The sequence below is a fragment of the Aegilops tauschii genome, chromosome 2, assembly GCF_002575655.3.
Source record: "Aegilops tauschii subsp. strangulata cultivar AL8/78 chromosome 2, Aet v6.0, whole genome shotgun sequence".
Taxonomy (NCBI): Eukaryota; Viridiplantae; Streptophyta; class Magnoliopsida; order Poales; family Poaceae; genus Aegilops; species Aegilops tauschii.
The window spans coordinates 571,101,791-571,129,433 of record NC_053036.3 but is presented as its reverse complement, the minus strand read 5'-3'; the positions used below and the strand labels follow the sequence as shown (position 1 = coordinate 571,129,433).

Here is a 27,643-nt window from a genome sequence, read left to right as displayed (position 1 = left end):
CCCTGAGCTTCTTCTTCCCCACGCCGCTACCTGCTTTTCCCCATCCCAAATCCTAGGGTTTACCCAAGGCAAGGACACGACAAATCACTGTTTACTTTCATCGGTTATTTACATCGGCTGTAACTCACTATATAAGTGCTTGCGTGCCAGTGAGTGAGTATCCAATGCACTGAACTATTAAACCCCTAGATATTTCCATAGCTACTATAGCAAATTCCCCCATTAATCGGAGGGTCTCCACATCGGGAGCTTATCTCAGTATTTGATTTTTGATTTTCTTCGATTTACAAATCTGGTCCTCAGTAGGATGTGACAGGTGATTGTCAGCGACCCTGCGCAGGTCGATGGTAGGCTTCAGCCTACAGTTTTTGCCGGACATCGTCACCCGACTGACTGTTGCACCATCCTCAGCTTTTCTTGGACATGGCCACCACACCTGATACCATCACAGTGATTCGGCGGTCAGTAAATTGATCCTACTTATGTTACATGCATGTTTCATGCTTCAGAAATTTTGAAATCTGTATACCTTTTTTTTACTGTGATATAACTTGGTCGGAAGCTAGAAAAAACATCCACCATATACAATAGATGAATGTAAGATAAGGTACGCAAATGAATCAGGAACCGTGCACAGGCGTCGTGCTGACGGTGATGATAAACAAAACAATAAACAGCCCGTACCTGAAGTGGTAGCGTCTGGCATCCAACAAGTTGGCCCTGGCTGACAGAAAATTCCAAGTGTTGTGATATAAACATCCTATGTGAGGTTGGGTTCCAGGGAGTCCACTACACGAACACGATTGTACTGAATGGCAAACCTAGAGCAAAGCAATACTGCTTCAACAACTGATGAACAAATTCTGCCAAGTAGCTCATAAGCAATGCGTGAATTTACATTTTGCGAACAACGCAACCGATGCGCATATGCATCAAATAGTAATAGTGTGAGAGAATTTATCATGGTGTTTATGCACAGGCCACAGCACTTTAAAAGCATAGTAGAGCACTTCAAAAGCAAGTCGGTTCAGCACTTCAGCGCAGCCGGCCCAGCCTACGACTCTCGCCGGTGCGTCGCATTGAATCGCCCGGTGCAGCCCGACGCACCCTCCCACCCGCAAGGCCGCAAGCGTACGTAGCATTGTACTAGGTGCTCTTTACCAGTACCAGAAGATAATACGTTTCTCGAACAGGATATGGGAGGACAGTCCATGCCTGCAGTTTCAGCTGAGCGACCTCGGCTGTCCTCATCTCGCGCTCAAGCGAGCCTCCCCGCCGTCGAGCCCGGCCAGCTTCCGCGTGTCCAGGCCTCGATCAAGCCTGTCGGCAGGAGGCACCCGAAGATGGATCTGCTGCTGAGAAGTGGCGAGGCAGCAGAGGAGAAGATGGAGGTCGTGAGCCGATCAGGTAATGGAGGAAGCGCAAATTGATCATGGCGTGCCAATACAATGCTTCAAATAGTTCATTTTTGTTTCCGACAAAACTTGGATACAATACTTCAAATTGATCATGGCGTGTCTGTTCAGACTCGCAAAGCCGTTGATGATTGACTTCCTATGTGTCGCATGACTCTGCTTCTCTGTATTCACGCCAAGCAAAAGCGGCACCAGGCAGCAACCTTTGCGGTGCCTTCGTGAAGAAATTGTGTCCGCATATGGTTCATGTGTTTACGTTTACGTGTGATCACTCGCCATGTGATCTCTTCAGTATTTTTTCTCTTGAATCAGTGGCTGATGCCATGGAGCTCCATAGAGTTCAGAGTTCCAACATATTTGGTAGGCTGCAGTTAGTATAACAATCCATGGTCCATCCGAGTTGCCCCCGCTGCTGCTTCCCATCCCCCGACTTCAACCTCCAATTTTCACCAGACCAGAGATCGTCACCGACTGGTTGCTGTACCGTCTTCAGTTTTCATGGACATGGCCCGCTTGTCAGTCCACACCTGACACCATCACAGTGAGTCGGCTGTCAGTAATTTTATTCTATTTAAGTTAGATGCATGTTTCAGGCATCAGAAATTTTGAACTTTGTATTTTCTTTTCACTAGGATATAACTTGGCGGAAGCTAGAACAAATGTCCATCCTATACAACACATGAATGTAAGGTGGTACGCAAAATGAATCAGCAAGTGTGTGGCTGTTGACAACGTTGATGATAAACAAACATAACGTACCTGAAATGGTGTCATCTGGCATCCAGCAAGATGTGCACTCATCTCATCCCTAATCAGGTAGGCTTGTTGACCGCAGATTCCAAGTGCCGTCATATAACATGATGACTTGCCTCGCAAAATTATTTTTTTATAACATGATGACTTTATAAGCATCCTATGTGAGGTTGGGTTCCAGCGATCTGCTGCACGGTTTTACTGAATAACAAACATAGAGCAAAACAACACTAGTAACCGTTACATTTCTTCTACAGTTTGAATAACTAGTAGGTGACGGTAGATTTTACTGAGTAAGCAGTGGGTGAGTTTACCTGCCAAACAGAAACATCCTTTTTCACAGCAGAACTGCATCAGGAGACGGGTGGTAGAGTAACTAGTAGACCTTTATATTTCTTCTACAATTTGAAGTCATATCTCATGCCGGACAGTCAACTACAAACAGAAAACATGAGCCGGTTAAATTCTTTACAGAACAAAGGATAAAATAAACAGAAATTGTTAGCATTATGTTGTTTCTAGTTAACAGCATTGATATGTGCACATCATCATATGCATGGGGTGATGAATTTTACTGAAGATGGGATGCATAATTTGGTAGCAGAAAACAGACTAGCTAGATTATTTCCACAGACTAGATTATTTCCATACTAAAACAGATAGTAATCAAGAAGGAACAAAATCGCCAACAACTACGAGCACTGAGCCACCGACAAAACTGATCAGGGACTGCGTACCTTGCGATAGCACACCTTACTGCCAGGGACTGACCAGAGAAGACACAAGAATGAGGGAAAGGTCACAATGCCCCTCATAACAAAAACGAGCTTGTCACTTTCAACCCATGGTTCTGTGTCCATCCATGAGTAGCTTGTGGAAAACCAAAAGGGGTATGCCGCACTGGCATGAATGTGCTAGTGATGGCAAGTGCAGCAACATGTGCGTCTCTGATGGCTGCAGTCAGCAGAGGGATCAATTAGTTCAAGCAAGAAGAGATGTGGTGAGGGTGCTGATAAATACTAGACAAAATGCTCCAGGAGTGTACCTAAGAAGCCACTATTGATTAACTCAGTCTCGACATCAATAGTGACCTGTAGCTTTCTGTTGCCGCAATTTTGCATTGCACACCTAGCTTCTTGCTGCAACTGACTAATCAACAGAAACTGAGAGGTGGGAGGCCCATGTCTGGCAGCCTTCTGATGCTCTTACATTGTATGATAGATAACCGCTCCTTGGAGGTCACGCTATGTAGGTTTGCAGGATGTGATAAGAGACTCAGGCATGACCAAAATCAAAGTTCTTGGAGGAGAAGCTGTAATGCTCTCTCTTGTTCCCGTGTAAGGCTCACCATGCTCTCTTGGTTTACTACCCAAAGAGATGGAAGGACAAGACTGCTTGTAGACATACTATTTTCCTGGACAACCTCTTACATAATGTTTGACATGCTCAGATTAGGGCAGTCGTATATACATAAATCCTCTAAAGCGATGAGCTGGCTGAAAGCTTCACTTGAAATGGAGACCAGATTTGGACAGTTTCTTATTTCAAACAATGTTATGCCCCTAAGGTTATCGAATGCCAAGATACTGTCATCCAGCACACTCAACTCATTAGATTCCATAATCAACTGTCTTTGGCTTATACTCATTGTTGGAAGTGTAGGAACTCCCCTGACGGACAACTCAGAAATCAGAGCAGAAGGCGGAAGAGGATGTGACACTATCAAACAAGGGCAATCATGGATGGTGAGTCTATGGAGATTAGATGTCCAATTTTCTTTATCTCCCTGGGAAGGTAAAAATTGCAGAGGTGGAGAAGTTGTTAGACTGCTGCAGAATTCTAGGCTTGGCGTTTTAGTCAACACCAACTTCTCCAGGGAAGGAACTGACAATTCTTTGACAACATGTAGGTCCACCAACTCCAACTCCTTGAGCGCCCCCATTTCTCTTAGGGGAAGGTTTGCCCACTTGCTGCAACATCATTTATCAAAGTAAGTGCATAATAATTTGCAAATGTCAACAGAAAATTTAGAGAAGAAAATCACTACATTATATGAGGGCATTTCTTGATGTAGAGTTTGCTGAGAGATGGGAACCATGACTTCTGCTCAGCATCGAAAGAAGGGTAACTCTGGAAAAGAGTGATATCATTCAGTTGAGGGCATTTCATGATCATCAAAACCCTTAGATGGGAAGTCAACTCCATTCCGTAGGAACCAATACATTTTTCCAATTTTGGCATATTGATCAAGATCAACTCTTCCAAGGAAGGAACTGAGATTTCCATTAAATTCAACATCCTGATCAATGTCAGCTTCCTAAGGAAAGGAAGCATTTCAAGAGTTGGAACAATTCGCCATTCCTTGCAATTCCTTAGATGAAGTATCTGCTATGAGGTAACTGAGAAAGTACTGGAAAGCCAGGTTGGAGGGATAGCACCACTGTATCCAGTTATTTCTAGAGTTTTGAGGTTCGAATGTGGTTGAAGACCTTCAAGCACATCTTCTGCCATTACAGGTTCAAGGCTCATGCTGCTATCCTCCCATGACAAGGACAACTTTTCTAGATACTCTTTGTCTAACAGCCTGGCCCCACAAGCCTCTTCTTTAGTCTTCACAATTTGAAGTTGAGAAATTTCAAGCAGTACAAGCTCATTCATCGACTGAAGCTGCCTTATCTCAAAACTGCCAACATTTTGAACCTTGAATCTTAGTTTCTGAAGAGAGGTCATGTTGCCAACACAAGCTATTGCATGATGCACTTTCTCATGAGAAATAAGATGGCGCAAATTAACAAGCTTATGCATGTCAGTAGGCACAGCAAGATTGCCTGAAATACCCACATTCAATACTTGAAGGTGATAAAATCTTGTCAATGCTTGAGGAAACAGCGACATGGTTGTGGTGACAACACAAACATATTCAAGATAGCGAAGATGGCATGGATTTAACAGCCTGTTTATAGAGCTGATGTCAGCACCTGTCACAAAAATTCTTAGAAACCGTAAACATTTTGCTTCCTTGCATAAATCACGTAAGGACCCTAATAAATTTATGCTGCTTCGCCCAAACAACATCAAGGTCCTCAATTTTTGCAAAGGCCGAACCTTCTGAAGTATTTTTTCAAACCTCTCGTTAGGAAAATTGCCACCGTTATCTTTATCAAAAGCAGTAGTTATGATTGACAAATGGCGAACACTTGGTCGAATTGCCTCAGGTTTCAATCCATGTATAGTAGCACACTCATTTAATGAAACTTTCCCTGCCAATTCATGCATTAAATCATGCATAACATAGTGTGAGTTAACCATTTGGAAGAAGCCCAAATCCACTAATCTATCCAAATATTCCTGCCCTGTTTCCTCTAGTCTTACGGTACGATCTTCACACTGCACAAAATCCTGTGATATCCAAGCATGGACCAATTGCTCCCCATCAAATGGGTAGTCCTCTGGAAACAAAGAGCAGTGCGAGAAACAACGTTGAAGGTGGACTGGCAGATAATCATAACTGAGCTTCAAGATGGGTAAAATATCATCAGAATCTTCTTGAAAGGATTTCCATTTGTCCCGAACTATCCTCCAATGCTTATCGCTAACATTTGTATTCAGAAGTGCACCAACGCTTCGTGCAGCTAGTGGGCAGCCCTTTAGTGCTTTAGCAATCTGTTTCCCAATAGATTGCAAACTAGGATGACCCTCGTAGTTCTCATTACCAAATGCACATGCCTTGAAGAACAGCCAAAACTCCTTTTCATCCAGACCACTCAATCTAACTTCATCCACTGTTCCAATCATTTTTGCAACTGATTTTGTTCTAGTTGTTGCTAGTACCATGCAACCATTTACTTGATTATTTTTCAATGGAGCCAAGAGTTTAATCCATCCACTTATGTTCTTGTCTTCCCACACATCGTCCAATACAAGCAGAAATCTCTTGTTTCTAATATTCTTCAAAAGGATCTCCTGCAGTACATTGAAATTGCTTATTTTTTCATACTCTTGTCTATCTTTACACACATGCTCTAGGATCTCAAGTGTTAGCCTCACTTCATTGAAGTTTGTGGATACACAAACCCACATTTGCAAATCAAAATGATTTGTAATCCTTTCATCACGGTATACATATCTAGCAAGAGTCGTCTTCCCAACACCACCAATGCCAACCACTGGCAAAACATTCAGTTCACTAGATCCCCCATTTATCAACAGCTCTATTATCTTGTCTCTCTCTGCATCCCTCCCATACACCTTACATTCAATTGGAACAGAAGTTGTTAATCGAGCATTCCTGCAAATATTCTGACTCTCATTTGATGTTGCAGTGGGGCGTGAGATCTCAAGCTGAAGAACTCTCTGCACAGAATTGCCAATAGTGCATAAATGTTTCACTATACCGTTGATTCTCTGAGAAATGTCATGTTTAATCTCATAAGTCAGCATGATACTATGAGCTGGCCCCTCCTCTTCACGTCTCCTTTTTCTGCCGCACGAGGCCCATCTAGTTATTTGGCTTGTGGCACTGTATACTAATTCAGAAGCAGAAGATGGGGCAGATGAGGACACATAGCTCCCATCAGAATTATCATCACTGGCAGCGGTACAACCTTTCCCTGCATAAGAAAACTGTCAGTTATTCAGGGACAAGATAACGAAAACCACTTGAGCAGAAGAAGATATTATCATGTAAGTTCTGATAATACAGGATAGTCTAAGGGGCTGTGCCTATGATATTCAACTGCTCTTGATTGCACATTATACTATAGGCCAAGTAGGCCTCATAATCACATTATACTAAGGAGCTGCATGCATCACTCCGATGCAGAGGCCGGGGGTGATCCTCCTTTTCTAAAAAGCAAGTAGGCCCCACAATCACATCAATAAAGAATAAGCTGAAAGTAACAACCATGGAATAAGAGAGACGAGTGCAGCACCTTCGATCTGTTGTTGTAGTCGGTAGTAATCGAGCTCGTCCATCACGTCCTCTGAGTCATAAAGCAGCCCTTTGAGATCATCCAGTGACTGGGACAGAGGCTTATTGTCGCCAATAATCCTTCCCTCAGCAGCAGCAAGCACCATCTCCACGTTCCTCATCTCAAATTTGAGCTTCTCAAAATCTTCAGTGAGCCCGATTTCATGAGTCCAGGCTTCCATCTGCCTAGTGAAGAAGCTCCCAATGATGCTTTGCACCAGCCATCCTGTTGCTGCATCAACTACCGTGCCAAGAAACCCTGTCATCTCCCCGCACGCTTAAGGCAGCACAGCAACAACAGGAGCAAAAGCAGGCCCGGCACAGGGGAGATACCAAACCGATGGATTCAGAGGAAAGGAGAGTGATGATTCATCGAAAGGAAGCAGCTGGGAAGGCAGAAAGCAAGCCAGACAGCAAATGAGATGAAGTTAGAACTATGCACCAGAACCAGCTAACTTTACAAAGCAACACTAGGATCCCTGCAACCGACACACATGCCCCTCATGGCAGCTCAAAGCAGGGCACGCACAGCCATGGAACTATGGAAGCTCGTGAACTAAGTCTTGGCTCCATGGTTACACTAATTAAAGGTGTTTAGGGTCGTATGACTGTACAATGCACTAATGAGACATAATGTAGCTGTCAGTCTTGTAAAAAAGACTAGCTTGCAATGTTACATACCAAATCCGCATTCAACTACAGAGCAATTTCATGGGGAATGAGCCTAGAGAGCAGAAAAGGGAAGAGGCATTGGACCTATAGCAGCCCGGAATATGTAGACAGTGGACGCACCAAACCACCTCCTAGAACGCATATTGAACAAATGGTACAAGCGGGGACAAAACATGACAAAGCGGCATGCTGTCACTAGGCTTAAACTGGGTCCTCATTGAGATGTATGATTGTTTCTGATTGGTATGTACAACGTTGTACCTATCGACAAATTTTGGCATGTAGAGTTGGCGAAACTTATGCAAAACCTCCAGCAGTAGTCTGAAGGGAAAAAAGAATCCACCAATCTAAGACAGCTGAGGCGTCTATTTCAAGGATGATGGTGTCCCTAGGAATTTACAAACTGCTATGCTGTGTGTGATATTTTCCCAATTTCCAAACGTATATCATAACCAGACAACCTTGATCTACAGCCATTGGTAGAGTAATCTGGCGAAGGAGGCAACATGTGATGCCAAATCGCAAGAGGCTTTTTTTACCTGTGGTTCGACCAGCCAGCTCGGAGCTGAAATGAGCATGGGTCGCCAGGGTAGCCCAATGGCAAAGATGAGCCGGTTAATCATTCGGGCAAATGCTCCGGTGGAGACTGCCGTCGTTAGTAACTGCGCCAAGGCCACCCGCGCGTGGATCCTGCATAGACCCGACGCAGGTTCTCCGGCGTGGCATTTGCTCGAACACATCAAGGGCGCAGACGCACTGGACGGCTGCGCGTCGTCACCGGGGGCGGGGCTTGGTGTGCCGCGCGCTCCACCGCATGCCGCGGTAGGTGGGCTCACCTCGCGCTTGCCCCGTGAGGCCGTGAGTGGCGCGACGGTGGACGGGTTGAGCGGCGCGGAAGCGCGCGAAGGGAAGGGAGGAGGGCAGCAGCGGCGAGGCCGTCGTGACCAGTTTTTTTTTTTTTTTTTTGTCTCAAAAAAAAATAACTGGCTGCAAATCCGGTGTAGTATTGCCAGGTTACGCGTGATCCATTTTGAACCTCTGGATCCTGTGAGCCAGTTACACCTTTCAGACATTTTGCAAAAAAAAAAAAAAAAAAAACTCAACAATCTAGGTGAACCCCATGTGGAACTTTTCAAAATTTTAAAATGTTGTGTGTTGATCCCTCATTGCCGCTTCAGCTTGTTTTGGGAGTGGGGTCTCAGAATTCAAACCCTGGATGTTGAATCCAAACTAGTAGTTTTCGTGCGAAATTTCTGAAATTTTTCTGGGAGTTTCCTTTGCTCCTCGATCAGTTCTTCGTCAATGATGAACTCCTTATTCATTCATTTTCCCTCTATGCTTGAGAATTTAAGATGGGAGAAAAAAGTAGATATATAATTATGAAATTAACACATAAACTAGGATCTAAAACAAAATAAGCATGAAGAAAAAAAAGGATTCATAAGGTGCTTGTACCTGTCTTGTTTGTATAAGCGGCCTAATATCAAAGGTGATGATGGGATGGTGGGAATGAAAATTGACTGCCCGCCCCAGTGCAGTCACCACCTCCTTCAAGTCCGCAAGCGTGACACCATGACAAAAAGGTTCTGCAGGCCAAAGTAGAAATTGTCATTGCCATCATTTTTTGCCTTCTAGACACTTAATAAGTTGAAGAAAACCGTCTCAACTTTTGAAAACTGCCTTGTTGAAATACTATCTGCCTGGGTGATTCACGATACAATGTGAAGCTTGTTAGACTATGGAACCCATCGGCACCAATGGGTAGCACTTTTGGCGTTTGCCCGGCGCTCCACGTCCAGAGATGACGAAAAGCTAGTAACCTCCCAAGGATCAGTAGGTCCTCCTCCTGCAGTTCTACAAAGTTGATGGCCGATTCTGATAGGTCTGAGAGATACAATGGGTCCCTCTTTAGCCACTTCTGATACCCCGGAAAATTCTCCGCACCTGGCCAACTAAAATGTACGGAGTTGTTGTGGTGGCAGACAACTTTTCCCCAAGAGATCCATGGATGGAAAATACCCACGAGTAATTACACTTTGGATTTTTCCTAGACAGCGTAAACATTCAAGAAAAGCTTTCCCATAATCCAGTCTTGCATTATGCTCAAGCTTAATTTTGAGCTTCCTTACATTGATGGCTTGTGCAGCTCTTTCACAATGTTTAGGGTAGCACATATTTTCTTCAATACTTCCAATGATGTCAGATTCCCAAGCATCTGAAAGGCTCATGTGACAACCATCAAGACGAACACAAAATCAATCTTTTCAACGTGCAAAAAGTGGATGGTAATTATTTTAGGTCAGAATTGTACGTTACACCCAGCAACTGCTAAAATGGAAACTTTCCTATTTCCATTGGGAGCTGGCATTATTTGTACCGGCAAGACCTAGGTACCTCAGGTGACATAATTCCTCAACATTCTTCAGGTTTAGGTGGTTATTTTTGTTGGGGAACATAGTATTTCAAAAATTTCCTACGATCACGCAAGATCTATCTAGGAGAAGCATAGCAACGAGCGGGGAGAGTGTGTCCACGTATCCTCGTAGATCGAATGCGGAAGCATTTAGTAACGCGGTTGATGTAGTCGAACGTCTTCGTGATCCAACCAATCAAGTACCGAACGCACGGCACCTCCGCGATCTGCACACGTTCAGCTCGGTGACGTCCCTCGAACTCTTGATCCAGCTGAGGCCAAGGGAGAGTTCCGTCAGAACGACGGCGTGGTGACGGTGATGATGAAGTTACCGGCGCAGGGCTTCACCTAAGCACTACGACGATATGACCGAGGTGTAAAACTGTGGAGGGGGGCACCACACACGGCTAAAGATCAACTTGTGTGTCTATGGGGCACCCCCTCCCCCGTATATAAAGGAGGGGAGGAGGAGGCCGGGCGACCACAAGGGGCGCGCCAAGGGGGGAGGAATCCTACTCCTAGTAGGAGTAGGTTTCCCCCTTTCCTAGTCCAACTAGGAGAAGGAAGAAGAAGGAGAGGGAGAGGGAAAGAGGGGCTGCACCCCTCTCTCCTAGTCCTATTCGGACTCCCCTTGGGGGGGGGGGCGCCACCTCCTGGCTGCTGCCTTCTCTCTCCCCTAAGGCCCACTAAGGGCCCATAACTTCCCGGGGGAGGGGGGGTTTCCCGTAACCCTCCGGCACTCCGGTTTTATCCGAAACACTTCTGGTGTCCGAACAACATGGTCCAATATATCAATTTTTATGTCTCGACCATTTTGAGACTCCTCGTCATGTCCGAGATCTCATCTGGGACTCCGAACAACCTGCGGTACATCAAATCACATAAACTCATAATACCGATCGTGATCGAACGTTAAGCGTGCGGACCCTACGGGTTCGAGAACTATGTAGACATGACCGAGACACCTCTCCGGTCAATAACCAATAGCGGAACCTGGATGCTCATATTGGCTCCCACATATTCTACGAAGATCTTTATCGGTCAAACCGCATAACAAGATACGTTGTTCCCTTTGTCATCGGTATGTTACTTGCCCGAGATTCGATCGTCGGTACCATCATACCTAGTTCAATCTCGTTACCGGCAAGTCTCTTTACTCGTTCCGTAATGCATCATCCCGCAACTAACTCATTAGTCACAATGCTTGCAAGGCTTATAGTGATGTGCATTAATGAGAGGGCCCAGAGATACCTCTCCGACAATCGGAGTGACAAATCCTAATCTCGATCTATGCCAACTCAACAAACACCATCGGAGACACCTGTAGAGCATCTTTATAATCACCCAGTTACGTTGTGACGTTTGATAGCACACTAAGTGTTCCTCCGGTATTCGGGAGTTGCATAATCTCATAGTCATAGGAACATGTATAAGTCATGAAGAAAGCAATAGTAATAAACTAAACGATCATAGTGCTAAGCTAACACATGGGTCATGTCAATCACATCATTCTCTAATGATGTGATCCTGTTCATCAAATGACAACTCATGTCTATGGCTAGGAAACTTACCATCTTTGATTAACGAGCTAGTCAAGTAGAGGCATACTAGTGACACCCTGTTTGTCTATGTATTCACACATGTACTAAGTTTCCGGTTAATACAGTTCTAGCATGAATAATAAACATTTATCATGATATAAGGAAATATAAATAACAACTTTATTATTGCCTCTAGGGCATATTTCCTTTAGTCCCCCAGTTGCACTAGAGTCAATAATCTAGATTACACAGTAATGATTCTAACACCCATGGAGTCTTGGTGTTGATCATGTTTTGCTCATGAGAGAGGCTTAGTCAACGGGTCCGCAACATTCAGATCTGTATGTATTTTGCAAATCTCTATGTCTCCCTCCTTGACTTGATCACGGATGGAATTGAAGCGTCTCTTGATGTGCTTGGTTCTCTTGTGAAATCTGGATTCCTTTGCCAAGGCAATTGCAACCAGTATTGTTACAAAAGATTTTCATTGGACCCGATGCACTAGGTATGACACCTAGATCGGATATGAACTCCTTCATCCAGACTCCTTCATTTGCTACTTCCGAAGCAGCTATGTACTCCGCTTCACACATAGATCCTGCCACGACGCTTTGCTTAGAACTACACCAACTGACAGCTCCACCGTTCAATATAAATATGTATCTGGTTTGTGCCTTAGAGTCATCCGGATCAGTGTCAAAGGTTGCATCAATAACCACTTACGACGAGCTCTTTGTCACCTCCATAAACGAGAAACATATCCTTAGTCCTCTTCAGGTATTTCAGGATGTTCTTGACCGATGTCCCGTGATCCACTCCTGGATTACTTTGGTACCTCCCTGCTAAACTAATAGCAAGGCACACATTAGGTCTGGTACACGGCATTGCCTACATGATAGAACCTATGTCTGAAGCATAGGGAATGACTTTCATTTTCTCTCTATCTTCTACAGTTGTCGGGCATTGAGTCTGACTCAATTTCACACCTTGTAACACAGGCAAGAACCCTTTCTTTGCTTGATCCATTTTGAACTTCTTCAAAACTTTATCAAGGTATGTGCTTCGTGAAAGTCCAATTAAGCGTCTTGATCTATCTCTATAGATCTTGATGCCCAATATATAAGCTGCTTCACTGAGGTCTTTCATTGAAAAACTCTTATTCAAGTATCCTTTTATGCTATCCAGAAATTCTATATCATTTCCAATCAACAATATGTCATCCACATATAATATTAGAAATGCTATAGAGCACCCACTCATTTTCTTGTAAATACAGGCTTCTCCAAAAGTCTGTATAAAACCATATGCTTTGATCACACTATCAAAACGTTTATTCCAACTCCGAGATGCTTGCACCAGTCCATAAATGGATCGCTGGAGCTTGCACACTTTGTTAGCATCCTTTGGATCGATAAAACCTTCGGGTTGCATCATATACAACTCTTCTCCCAGAAATCCATTCAGGAATGCAGTTTTGTCATCCATTTGCCAAATTTCATAATCATAAAATGCGGCAATTGCTAACATGATTCGGACGGACTTAAGCATCGCTACGGGTGAGAAGGTCTCATCGTAGTCAACTCCTTAAACTTGTCGAAAACCTTTCGCAACAAGTCAAGCTTTGTAGACAAAAACATTACCGTCAGCGTCAGTCTTCTTCTTGAAGATACATTTATTCTCTATGGCTCGTCGATCATCGGGCAAGTCAACCAAAGTCCACACTTTGTTCTCATACATGGATCCCATCTCAGATTTCATGGCCTCAAGCCATTTCGCGGAATCTGGGCTCATTATTGCTTCCTCATAGTTCGTAGGTTCGTCATGGTCAAGTAACATGACCTCCAGAACATGATTACCGTACCACTCTGGTGCGGATCTTATTCTGGTTGACCTACGAGGATTGGTAGTAACTTGATCAGAAGTTTCATGATCATTATCATTAGCTTCCTCACTAATTGGTGTAGGAATCACATGAACTGATTTCTGTGATGAACTACTTTCCAATAAGGGAGCAGGTACAATTACCTCATCAAGTTCTACTTTCCTCCCACTCACTTCTTTCGAGAGAAACTCCTTCTCTAGAAAGGATCCATTCTTAGCAACGAATATCTTGCCTTCGGATCTGTGATAGAAGGTGTACCCAACAGCCTCCTTTGGGTATCCTATGAAGATACATTTCTCCAATTTGGGTTCGAGCTTATCAGGTTGAAGCTTTTTCACATAAGCATCGCAGCACCAAACTTTAAGAAACGACAACTTGGGTTTCTTGCCAAACCACAGTTCATATGGCGTCGTCTCAATGGATTTAGATGGTACCCTATTTAACGTGAATGCAGCCGTCTCTAAAGCGTAACCCCTAAACGATAGCGTTAAATCAGTAAGAGACGTCATAGATCACACCATATCTAATAAAGTGCGGCTACAATGTTCGGACACACCATTACGCTGTGGTGTTCCGGGTGGTGTGAGTTGCGAAACTATTCCGCATTGTTTCAAATGAAGACCAAACTCGTAACTCAAATATTCTCCTCCACGATCAGATCGTAGAAACTTTATTTTCTTTTTACGATGATTTTCCACTTCACTCTGAAATTCTTTAAACTTTTCAAATGTTTCAGACTTATGTTTCATCAAGTAGATATACCCATATCTGCTTAAATCATCTGTGAAGGTAAGAAAATAACGATACCCGCCGCGAGCCTCAACACTCATTGGACCGCATACATCAGTATGTATTATTTCCAGCAAGTCTGTTGCTTGCTCCATTGTTCTGGAGAACGGAGTCTTAGTCATCTTGCCCATGAGGCATGGTTCGCAAGCATCAAGTGATTCATAATCAAGTGATTCCAAAAGCCCATCAGCATGGAGTTTCTTCACGCGCTTTACACCAATATGACCTAAACGGCAGTGCCACAAATAAGTTGCACTATCATTATTAAACTTATATCTTTTGGCTTCAATACTATGAATATGTGTGTCACTACTATCGAGATTCAACAAAAATAGACCACTCATCAAGGGTGCATGACCATAAAAGATATTACTCATATAAATAGAACAACTATTATTCTCTGATTTAAATGAATAACCGTCTCGCATCAAACAAGATCCAGATATAATGTTCATGCTTAACGCTGGCACCAAATAACAATTATTCAGGTCTAAAACTAATCCCGAAGGTAGATGTAGAGGTAGCGTGCCGACAGCGATCACATCGACTTTGGAACCATTTCCCACGCACATCGTCACCTCGTCCTTAGCCAATCTTCGCTTAATCCGTAGCCCTTGTTTCGTGTTGCAAATATGAGCAACAGAACTAGCATCAAATACCTAGGCACTACTGCGAGCATTAGTAAGGTACACATCAATAACATGTATATCAAATATACCTTTCACTTTGCCATCCTTCTTATCCGCCAAATACTTGCAGTTCTGCTTCCAGTGACCAGTCCCTTTGCAGTAGAAGCACTCAGTCTCAGACTTAGGTCCAAACTTGGGCTTCTTCACTTGAGCAGCAACTTGTTTGCCGTTCTTCTTGAAGTTCCCCTTCTTCCCTTTGCCCTTTTTCTTGAAACTAGTGGTCTTGTTGACCATCAACAACTGATGCTCCTTCTTGATTTCTACCTCCGCAGCCTTTAGCATCACGAAGAGCTCGGGAATTGTCTTATCCATCCCTTGCATATTATAGTTCATCATGAAGCTTTTGCAGCTTGGTGGCAGAGATTGAAGAACTCTGTCAATGACACTATTAACCAGAAGATTAACTCCTAGCTGAGTCAAGTGATTGTGGTACCTAGACATTTTGAGTATATCTTCACTGACAGAACTATTCTCCTCCATTTTGCAGCTGTAGAACTTATTGGAGTCTTCATATCTCTCAATCCGGGCATTTGCTTGAAATATTAACTTCAACTCCTGGAACATCTCATATGCTCCATGACGTTCAAAACGTCGTTGAAGTCCCGGTTCTAAGCCGTAAAGCATGGCACACTGAACTATCGAGTAGTCATCAGCTTTGCTCTGGCAGGCATTCACAACGTCTGGCGTTGCTCCTGCAGCGGGTCTTGCACCTAGTGGTGCTTCCAGGACGTAATTCTTCTGTGCAACAATGAGGATAATCCTCAAGTTACAGACCCAGTCCGTGTAGTTGCTACCATCATCTTTCAACTTAGCTTTCTCTAGGAATGCATTAAAATTCAAAGGAACAGTAGCAGAGACCATTGATCTACAACAACATAGACATGCAAAATACTATCAGGTACTAAGCTCATGATAAATTAAAGTTCAATTAATCATATTACTTAAGAACTCCCACTTAGATAGACATCCCTCTAATCATCTAAGTGATCACGTGATCCAAATCAACTAAAACATGTCCGATCATCACGTGAGATGGAGTAGTTTTCAATGGTGAACATCACTATGTTGATCATATCTACTATATGATTCACGCTCAACCTTTCGGTCTTAGTGTTCCGAGGCCATATCTGCATATGCTAGGCTCGTCAAGTTTAACCCGAGTATTCTGCGTGTGCAAAACTGGCTTGAACCCGTTGTATGTGAACGTAGAGCTTATCACACCCGATCATCACGTGGTGTCTCGGCACGACGAACTATCGCAACGATGCATACTCAGGGAGAACACTTATACCTTGAAATTTAGTGAGAGATCATCTTATAATGCTACCTCCGTACTAAGCAAAATAAGATCCATAAAAGATAAACATCACATGCAATCAGTATAAGTGATATGATATGGCCATCATCATCTTGTGCCTTTGATCTCCATCTCCAAAGCACCGTCATGATCACCATCGTCACCGGCTTGACACCTTGATCTCCATCGAAGCATCGTTATTGTCTCGCCAACTATTGCTTCTACGACTATCGCCACCACTTAGTGATAAAGTAAACCAATTACATGGCGATTGCATTTCATACAATAAAGCGACAACCATAAGGCTCCTGCCAGTTGCCGATAACTTTTACAAAACATGATCATCTCATACAACAATTTATATATCATCACGTCTTGACCATATCACATCACAACATGCCCTGCAAAAACAAGTTAGACGTCCTCTACTTTGTTGTTGCAAGTTTTACGTGGCTGCTACGGGCTTAGCAAGAACCGTTCTTACCTACGCATCAAAATCACAACAATTTTTCATCAAGTGTGATGTTTTAACCTTCAACAAGGACCGGGCGTAGTCACACTCGATTCAACTAAAGTTGGAGAAACAGACACCCACGAGCCACCTGTGTGCGAAGCACGGCGGTAGAACCAGTCTCATGGACGCGGTCATGTAATGTCGGTCTAGGCCGCTTCATCCAACAATACCGCCGAATCAAAGTATGACATGCTGGTAAGCAGTATGACTATTATCGCCCACAACTCTTTGTGTTCTACTCGTGCATATAACATCTACGCATAGACCTGGCTTGGATGCCACTGTTGGGGAACGTAGTATTTCAAAAAAAAAATTCCTACGATCACGCAAGATCTATCTAGGAGAAGCATAGCAACGAGCAGGGAGAGTGTGTCCATGTACCCTCGTAGACCGAAAGCGGAAGCGTTTAGTAACGCGGTTGATGTAGTCGAACATCTTCGCGATCCAACCGATCAAGTACCAAACGCACGGCACCTCCGTGATCTGCACACGTTCAGCTCGGTGACGTCTCTCGAACTCTTGATCCAGTTGAGGCCGAGGGAGAGTTCCGTCAGAACGACGGCGTGGTGACGGTGATGATGAAGTTACCGGCGCAGGGCTTCGCCTAAGCACTACGACGATATGACCGAGGTGTAAAATTGTGGAGGGGGGCACCGCACACGGCTAAAGATCAACTTGTGTGTCTATATGAGGTGCCCCCCTCCCCCGTATATAAAGGAGGGGAGGAGGAGGACGGTCGGCCACAAGGGGCGCGCCAAGGGGGGAGGAATCCTACTCCTAGTAGGAGTAGGTTTCCCCCTTTCCTAGTCCAACTAGGAGGAGAAGGAAGGAGAGGGAGAGGGAGAGGGAAAGAGGGGCTGTGCCCCCCTCCCCTAGTCCTATTTAGACTCCCCTTGGGGGGGGCGCCACCTCTTGGCTGCCGCCCTCTCTCTCCCCTAAGGCCCACTAAGGGCCCATAACTTCCCGGGGGGGTTCCGGTAACCCTCCGGCACTCCGGTTTTATCCGAAACTTTCCAGAACACTTCTGGTGTCCGAACAACATGGTCCAATATATCAATCTTTATGTCTCGACCATTTCGAGACTCCTCGTCATGTCCGTGATCTCATCTGGGACTCCGAACAACCTTCGGTACATCAAATCACATAAACTCATAATACCGATCCTCATCGAACGTTAAGCGTGCGGACCCTACGGGTTCGAGAACTATGTAGACATGACCGAGACACCTCTCCGGTTAATAACCAATAGTGAAACATGGATGCTCATATTGGCTCCCACATATTCTACGAAGATCTTTATTGGTCAAACCGCATAACAACATACGTTGTTCCCTTTGTCATCGGTATGTTACTTGCCCGAGATTCGATCGTCGGTATCATCATACCTAGTTCAATCTCGTTACCGGCAAGTCTCTTTACTCGTTCCTTAATGCATCATCCCACAACTAACTCATTAGTCACATTGCTTGCAAGGCTTATAGTGATGTGCATTACCGAGAGGCCCAGAGATACCTCTCCGACAATCGGAGTGACAAATCCTAATCTCGATCTATGCCAACTCAACAAACACCATTGGAGACACCTGTAGAGCATCTTTATAATCACCCAGTTACGTTGTGACATTTGATAGCACGCTAAGTGTTCCTCCGGTATTCGGGAGTTGCATAATCTCATAGTCATAGGAACATGTATAAGTCATGAAGAAAGCAATAGCAATAAACTAAACGATTATAGTGCTAAGCTAACGGATGGGTCATCTCAATCACATCATTCTCTAATGATGTGATCCCGTTCATCAAATGACAACTCATGTCTATGGCTAGGAAACTTAACCATCTTTGATTAATGAGCTAGTCAAGTAGAGGCATACTAGTGACACTCTCTTTGTCTATGTATTCACACATGTACTAAGTTTCCGGTTGATACAATTCTAGCATGAATAATAAACATTTATCATGATATAAGGAAATATAAATAACAACTTTATTATTGCCTCTAGGGCTTTCTCTAGGAACGCATTAAAATTCAAAGGAACAGTAGCACGGGCCATTGATCTACAACAACATAGACATGCAAAATACTATCATGACTAAGTTCATGATAAATTAAAGTTCAATTAATCATATTACTTAAGAACTCCCACTTAGATAGACATCCCTCTAGTCATCTAAATGATCACGTGATCCATATCAACCAAACCATGTCCGATCATCACGTGATATGGAGTAGTTTTCAATGGTGAACATCACTATGTTGATCATATCTACTATATGATTCACGCTCGACCTTTCGGTCTCAGTGTTCCGAGGCCATATCTGCATATACTAGGCTCGTCAAGTTTAACCCGAGTATTCTGCGTGTGCAAAACTGGCTTGCACCCGTTGTATGTGAACGTAGAGCTTATCACTCCCGATCATCACGTGGTGTCTTAACACGTAGAACTGTCGCAACGGTGCATACTCAGGGAGAACACTTATACCTTGAAATTTTAGTAAGAGATCATCTTATAAAGCTACCGTCGTACTGCACAAAATAAGATGCATAAAAGATAAACATCACATGCAATCAAAATATGTGATATGATATGGCCATCATCATCTTGTTCCTTTGATCTCCATCTCCAAAATACCGTCATGATCTCCATCGTCACCGGCATGACATCATGACAGCATGATCTCCATCATCTTGATATCTATCAACGTTCGTCACTTGGTTGTCTCGCCAACTATTGCTTTTTGCAACTATTGCTATCGCATAGCGATAAAGTAAAGCAATTACATGGCGCTTGCATCTTATGCAATAAAGAGACAACCATAAGGCTCCTGCCAGTTGCCGATAACTGTTACAAAACATGATCATCTCATACAACAATTTATATATCATCACGTCTTGACCATATCACATCACAACATACTCTGCAAAAACAAGTTATACGTCCTCTACCTGTTGTTGCAAATTTTACGTGGCTGCTACGGGTTTAGCAAGAACCGTTCTTACCTACGCATCAAAAACCACAACGATTTTTCGTCAAGTGTGCTGTTTTAACCTTCAACAAGGATCGGGCATAGTCACACTCGATTCAACTAAAGTTGGAGAAACAGACACCCACTAGCCACCTGTGTGCGAAGCACGGTGGTAGAACCAGTCTCATGAACACGGTCATGTAATGTCGGTCTGGGCCGCTTCATCCAACAATACCGCCGAATCAAAGTATGACATGCTGGTAAGCAGTATGAATATTATCGGCCACAACTCTTTGTGTTCTACTCGTCCATATAACATCTATGCATAGACCTGCCTCGGATGCCACTGTTGGGCACGCAGTATTTCAAAAAATTTACCTACGATCACGCAAGATCTATCTATGTGATGCATAGCAACGAGCGGGAGAGTGTGTTCACGTACCCTCGTAGACTGAAAGCGGAAGCGTTAATTAACGCGGTTGATGTAGTCGAACGTCTTCGCGATCCAGCCGATCAAGTACCAAACGCACGGCACCTCCGCGATCTGCACACGTTCGGCTCGGTGACATCCCTCGAACTCTTGATCCAGCTGAGGCCGAGGGACAGGTCCGTCAGCACGACGGCGTGGTGACAGTGTTTATGAAGTTACCGACGCAGGGCTTCGCCTAAGCACTACAACAATATGACTGAGGTGGAAATCTGTGGAGGGGGGCACCGCACACGGCTAAGATCAACTTTGATGTGTTCTAGGGTGCCCCCTCCCCATGTATATAAAGGAGGGAGGGGAGGCCGGCCGGCCCTCATAGGCGCTCCAAGGGGGGAGGAATCCTCCTCCTAGTAGGAGTAGGACTCCCCCCTTTCCTAGTCCTACTAGGAGAAGAAGGAAGGAGGGGGGAAGAGAAGGAAGGAGGGGGCGCCGCCCCTCCCCCTAGTCCAATTCGGACTAGGCCCATGGGGGGGCACGTGGCCAGCCCTTGGCAGCTCCTCTCTCTCTCCCCTAGGCCCAATAAGGCACATTACTTCTCTGGTGGTCCCGATAACCCTTCCGGTACTCCGATATTTATCCGATGACTCCCGGAACTCATCCGGTGTCCGAATAACATCGTCCAATATATCGTTCTTTATGTATCGACCATTTCGAGACTCCTCGTCATGTCCGTGATCACATCCGGGACTCCGAACTACCTTCGGTACATCAAAACACATAAACTCATAATACTGATCGTCATCGAACGTTAAGCGTGCGGACCCTACGGGTTCGAGAACTATGTAGACATGACTGATACTCATCTCCGGTCAATAACCAATAGCGGAACCTGGATGCTCATATTGGCTCCCACATATTCTATGAAGATCTTTATCGGTCAAACCGCATAACAACATACGTTGTTCCCTTTGTCATCGGTATGTTACTTGCCCGAGATTCAATTGTCGGTAACTCAATACCTAGTTCAATCTCGTTACCGGCAAGTCTCTTTACTCATTCCGTAATGCATCATCCCATAACTAACTCATTAGTCACATTGCTTGCAAGGCTTATAGTGATGTGCATTACCGAGAGGGCCCAGAGATACCTCTCTGATACTCGTAGTGACAAATCCTAATCTCGATCTATGCCAACTCAACAAACACCATCGGAGACATCTGTAGAGCATATTTATAATCACCCAGTTACGTTGTGATGTTTGATAGCACACTAAGTGTTCCTCCGGTATTCGGGAGTTGCATAATCTCATAGTCACAGGAACACGTATAAGTCATGAAGAAAGCAATAGCAATAAACTAAACGATCATGGTGCTAAGCTAACGGATGGGTCTTGTCCATCACATCATTCTCCTAATGATGTGATCCCGTTCATCAAATTACAACACATTTCTATTGTCAGGAAACATAACCATCTTTGATTAACGAGCTAGTCAAGTAGAGGCATACTAGGGACACTCTGTTTTGTCTATGTATTCACACATGTACTAAGTTTCCGGTTAATACAATTATAGCATGAATAATAAACATTTATCATGATATAAGGAAATATAAATAACAACTTTATTATTGCCTCTAGGGCATATTTCCTTCAAAAGGTATATTTGATATACATGTTATTGATGTGTACCTTACTAATGCGCGTAGTAGCGCCTGGGTATTTGATACTGGTTCTGTTGCTCATATTTGCAACCTAAAACTGGGGCTACGGATTAAACGAAGATTGGATAAGGATGAGGTGACGATGCGCGTGGGAAATGGTTCCAAAGTCGATGTGATCGCCGTCGTCATGCTACATCTACATCTACCTTCGGGATTAGTTTTAGACCTGAATAATTGTTATTTGGTGCCAGCGTTAAGCATGAACATTATATCTGGATCTTGTTTGATGCGAGACGATTATTCATTTAAATCAGAGAATAATGGTTGTTCTATTTATATGAGTAATATCTTTTATGGTCATGCACCCTTGTTGAGTGGTATATTTTTGTTGAATCTCGATTGTAGTGATACACATATTCATAATATTGAAGCCAAAAGATGCAAGGTTAATAATGATAGTGCAACTTATTTGTGGCACTGTCGTTTAGGTCATATTGGTGTAAAGCGCATGAAGAAACTCCATGCTGATGGACTTTTGGAATCACTTGATTATGAACCAGTTGATGCTTGTGAACCATGCCTCATGGGCAAGATGACTAAGACTCCGTTCTCCGGAACAATGGAGCGAGCAACAGACTTATTGGAAATAATACATACTGATGTATGCGGTCTGATGAGTGTTGAGGCTCGCGGCGGGTATCGTTATTTTCTGACCTTCACAGATGATTTGAGCAGATATGGGTATATCTACTTGACGAAACATAACTCTAAAACATTTGAAAAGTTCAAAGAATTTCAGAGTGAAGTGGAAAATCATCGTAACAAGAAAATAAAGTTTCTACGATCTGATCATGGAGGAGAATATTTGAGTTATGAGTTTGGTCTTCATGTGAAACAATGTGGAATAGTTTCGCAACTCACGCCACCTGGAACACCATAGCATAATGGTGTGTCCGAACGTCGTAACCGTACTTTATTTGATATGGTACGATCTATGATGTCTCTTACTGATTTACCGCTATCATTTTGGGGTTATGCTTTAGAGACGGATGCATTCACGTTAAATAGGGCACCATCTAAATCCGTTGAGACAACACCATATGAACTGTGGTTTGGCAAGAAACCCAAGTTGTCGTTTCTTAAAGTTTGGGGCTGCGATGCTTATGTGAAAAAGTTCAACTTGATAAGCTCAAACCCAAATTGGAGAAATGTGTCTTCATAGGATATCCAAAGGAGACTGTTGGATACACCTTCTACCATAGATCCGAAGGCAAGATATTCGTTGCTAAGAATGGATCCTTTCTAGAGAAGGAGTTTCTCTCGAAAGAAGTGAGTGGGAGGAAAGTAGAACTTGATGAGGTAATTGTACCTTCTCCCGAATTGGAAAGTAGTTCATCACTGAAATCAGTTCCAGTTATTCCTACACCAATTAGTGAGGAAGTTAATGATGATGATCATGAGAACTTCAGATCAAGTCACTTCCGAACCTCGTAGGTCAACCAGAGTACATTCTGCACCAGAGCGGTACTGTAACCCTGTTCTGGAGGTCATGTTACTACACCATGATGAACCTACGAACTATGAGGAAGCGATGATGAGCCTAGATTCTGCGAAATGGCTTGATGCCATGAAATCTGAGATGGGATCCATGTATGAGAACAAAGTGTGGACTTTGGTTGACCTTCCCGATGATTGGCAAGCAATAGAGAATAAATGGCTCTTCAAGAAGAAGACTGACGCTGACGATAATGTTACTGTCTACAAAGCTTGACTTATTGCGAAAGGTTTTCGACAAGTTCAAGGAGTTGACTACGATAGGACCTTCTCACCCATAGCGATGCTTAAGTCTGTCCGAATCTTGTTAGCAATTGCCGCATTTTATGAATATGAAATCTGGCAAATGGATGTCAAAACTGCATTCCTTAGTGGATATCTTAAAGAAGACTTGTATATGATGCAACCAGAAGGCTTTTTCGATCCTAAAGGTGCTAACAAAGTGTGCAAGCTCCAGTGATCCATTTATGGACTGGTGCAAGCCTCTCGGAGTTGGAATATACGCTTTGCTAGTGTGATCAAAGCATATGGTTTTTTATAGACTTTTGGAGAAGCCTGTATTTACAAGAAAGTGAGTGGGAGCTCTGTAGCATTTGTAATATTATATGTGGATGACATATTTTTGATTGGAAATGATACAGAATTTCTGAATAGCATAAAAGGATAATTGAATAAGAATTTTTCAAAGAAAGACCTCGGTGAAGCTGCTTATATATTGGGCATCAAGATCTGTAGAGATAGATCAAGACGCTTAATAGGACTTTCACAAAGCACATACCTTGATAAAGTTTTGAAGAAGTTCAAAATGGATCAAGCAAAGAAAGGGTTCTTCCCTGTGTTACAAGGTGTGAAGTTGAGCGAGACTCAATGCCCGACCACTGTAGAAGATAGAGAGAAAATGAAAGTCATTCCCTATGCTTCAGCCATAGGTTCTATCATGTATGCAATGTTGTGTACCAGACCTGATGTGTGCCTTGCTATAAGTATAGTAGGGAGGTACCAAAGTAATCCAGGAGTGGATCACTGGACAACAGTCAAGAACATCCTGAAATACCTGAAAAGGACTAAGGATATGTTTCTCATTTATGGAGGAGACAAAGAGCTCGTCGTAAATGGTTACGTTGATGCAAGCTTTGACTCTGATCCGGATGACTCTAACTCACAAACCGGATACATATTTATATTGAATGGTGGAGCTACCATTTGGTGCAGTTCCAAATAGAGCATCGTGGCGGGATCTACGTGTGAAGCGGAGTACATAGCTGCTTCGGAAGCAGCAAATGAAGGAGTCTGGATGAAGGAGTTCATATCCAATCTAGGTGTAATACCTAGTGCATCGGGTCCAATAAAAATCTTTTGTGACAATACTGGAGCAATTGCCTTGGCGAAGGAATCCAAATTTCACAAGAGAACCAAGCACATCAAGAGACGCTTCAATTCCATCCGGGATCTAGTCAAAGAGGGAGACATAGAAGTTTGCAAAATACATACAGATCTGAATGTTGCAGACCCGTTGACCAAGCCTCTTCCACGAGCAAAACATGATCATCACCAAGACTCCATTGGTGTTAGAATCATTACTATCTAATCTAGATTATTGACTCTAGTGCAAGTGCAAGACTGAAGTAAATATGCCCTAGAGGCAAGAATAAAGTTGTTATTTATATTTCCTTATATCATGATAAATGTTTATTATTCATGCTAGAATTGTATTAACCGGAAACTTAGTACATGTGTGAATACATAGACAAACAGAGTGTCCATACTATGCGTCTACTTGACTAGCTCGTGAATCAAAGATGGTTAAGTTTCCTAGCCATAGACATGTGTTGTCATTTGATGAACGGGATCACATCATTAGAGAATGATGTGATGGACAAGACCCATCTGTTAGCTTAGCATAATGATCGTTTAGTTTCATTGCTATTGCTTTCTTCATGACTTATACAGGTTCCTCTGACTATGAGATTATGCAACTCCTGAATACCGGAGGAACACCTTGTGTGCTATCAAACGTCACAACGTAACTGGGTGATTATAAAGATGCTCTACAGGTGTCTCCGAAGGTGTTTGTTGGGTTGGCATAGATCGAGATTAGGATTTGTCACTCTGTGTATCGGAGAGGTATCTCTGGGCCCTCTCGGTAATGCTCATGACTATAAGCCTTGTAAGCAATGTGACTAATGAGTTAGTTACGGGATGATGCATTACGGAACGAGTAAAGAGACTTGCCGATAACAAGATTGAACTAGGTATGATGATACCGACGATTGAATCTCGGGCAAGTAACATACCGATGACAAAGGGAACAACGTATGTTGTTATGCGGTTTGACCGATAAAGATCTTCGTAGAATATGTAGGAGCCAATACAAGCATCCAGGTTCCACCATTGGTTATTGACCGGAGATATGTCTCGGTCATGTCTACATAGTTCTCGAACCTGTAGGGTCTGCACGCTTAACGTTCGATGACGATTTGTATTATGAGTTACGTGATTTGATGTACCGACGTTTGTTCGGAGTCCCGGATGAGATCACGGACATGATGAGGAGTCTCAAAATGGTCGAGACATAAAAATTGGTATATTGGAAGGTTGTGTTTGGACACCGGAATGGTTTCGGAAAGGTTCGGACATTTTCCGGAGTACCGGGGTTTACCGAACCCCCCGGGGGAGTTAATGGGCCTTCATGGGCCCTAGTGGAGAGAGGAGGCGGTGGCCAGGTGGAGGCGCGCGCCCCCCAAGCCCAAACAGAATTGGACTAGGTTTGGGGGGGGGGCTTTCCTTCTCTCCTCCTCCTCCTTCCCTCCTTCTCCTAGAAGGAATAGGAAAGGGGGGCCGAATCCTACTTGGACCGGGAGTCCAAGTAGGACCCCCCCATGGCGCGCCCCCCTTGGGCCGGCCACCTCTCCTCCCCCTTTATATACGTGGGAGGGGGCACCCCAAAGGCACACCAAAGTTTCTCTTAGCCGTGTGCGATGTCCCCCTCCACAGTTACACACCTCTGTCATATCGTCGTATTGCTTAGGCGAAGCCCTGCGCCGGTAACTTCATCATCACCGTCACCACGCCGTCGTGCAGACGAAACTATCCCTTGTCCTCAACTGGATCAAGAGCTCGAGGGACGTCATTCAGCTGAACGTGTGCTGGCTATGGAGGTGCCGTACGTTCGGTGCTTGGATCGGTTGGATCGCGAAGACGTTCGACTACATCAACCGTGTTACTAAAACGCTTCCGCTTTCGGTCTACGAGGGTACGTGGACACACTCTCCCCGCTCGTTGCTATGCTTCTCCTAGATAGATATTGCGTGATCGTAGGATTTTTTTTGAAATACTACGTTCCCCAACAGTGGCATCCGAGCCAGGTCTATGCGTAGATGTTATATGCACGAGTAGAACACAATGAGTTGTGGGCGATAATAGTCACACTACTTACCACCAATGTCTTACTTTGATTCGGCAGTATTGTTGGATGAAGCGGCCCAGACCGACATTACATGACCGTGTTCATGAGACTGGTTCTACCGACGTGCTTCGCACACAGGTGGCTAGCGGGTGTCTGTTTCTCCAACTTTAGTTGAATCGAGTTTGACTACGCCTGGTCCTTGTTGAATGTTAAAATAACACACTTGACAAAAAATCATTGTGGTTTTGATGCGTAGGTAAGAACGGTTCTTGTTAGAAGCCCATAGCAGCCACGTAAAACTTGCAACAACAAAGTAGAGGAGGTCTAACTTGTTTTTGCAGGGCATGTTGTGATATGATATGGTCAAGACATGATGAGATATCAAATTGTTCTATGAGATGATCATGTTTTGTAAAAGTTATCGGCAACTGGCAGGAGCCTTATGGTTGTCGCTTTATTGTATGAAATGCAATCGCCATGTAATTGCTTTACTTTATCACTAAGCGGTAGAGATAGTCGTAGAAGCAATAGTTGGCGAGACGACAATGATGCTACGATGGAGATCAAGGTGTCAAGCCGGTGACGATGGTGATCATGACAGTGCTTTGGAGGTGGAGATCAAAGGCACAAGATGATGATGGCCATATCATATCACTTATTTTGATTGCTTGTGATGTTTATCCTTTATGCATCTTATTTT

General features: G+C 43.8%; 1 protein-coding gene across 1 annotated transcript; it reads right to left on the bottom strand.

Moving 5' to 3' along the window:
• Window positions 1–1,433: 1,433 nt before the first annotated feature.
• Window positions 1,434–8,794, bottom strand: LOC109765101 (disease resistance protein RGA2-like). The gene is made up of 8 exons (XM_040399752.3): window positions 8,349–8,794; window positions 7,100–7,523; window positions 4,216–6,778; window positions 3,214–4,138; window positions 2,906–3,122; window positions 2,483–2,603; window positions 2,175–2,369; window positions 1,434–1,942 (listed from the first exon to the last, which is right to left on the bottom strand). The coding sequence occupies exons 2-3, from the start codon at window positions 7,401–7,403 to the stop codon at window positions 4,557–4,559; spliced, it is 2,526 nt and encodes an 841-aa protein (XP_040255686.1). The 5' UTR covers window positions 7,404–7,523; window positions 8,349–8,794; the 3' UTR covers window positions 1,434–1,942; window positions 2,175–2,369; window positions 2,483–2,603; window positions 2,906–3,122; window positions 3,214–4,138; window positions 4,216–4,556.
• Between the last annotated feature and the right edge of the window lie 18,849 nt (window positions 8,795–27,643).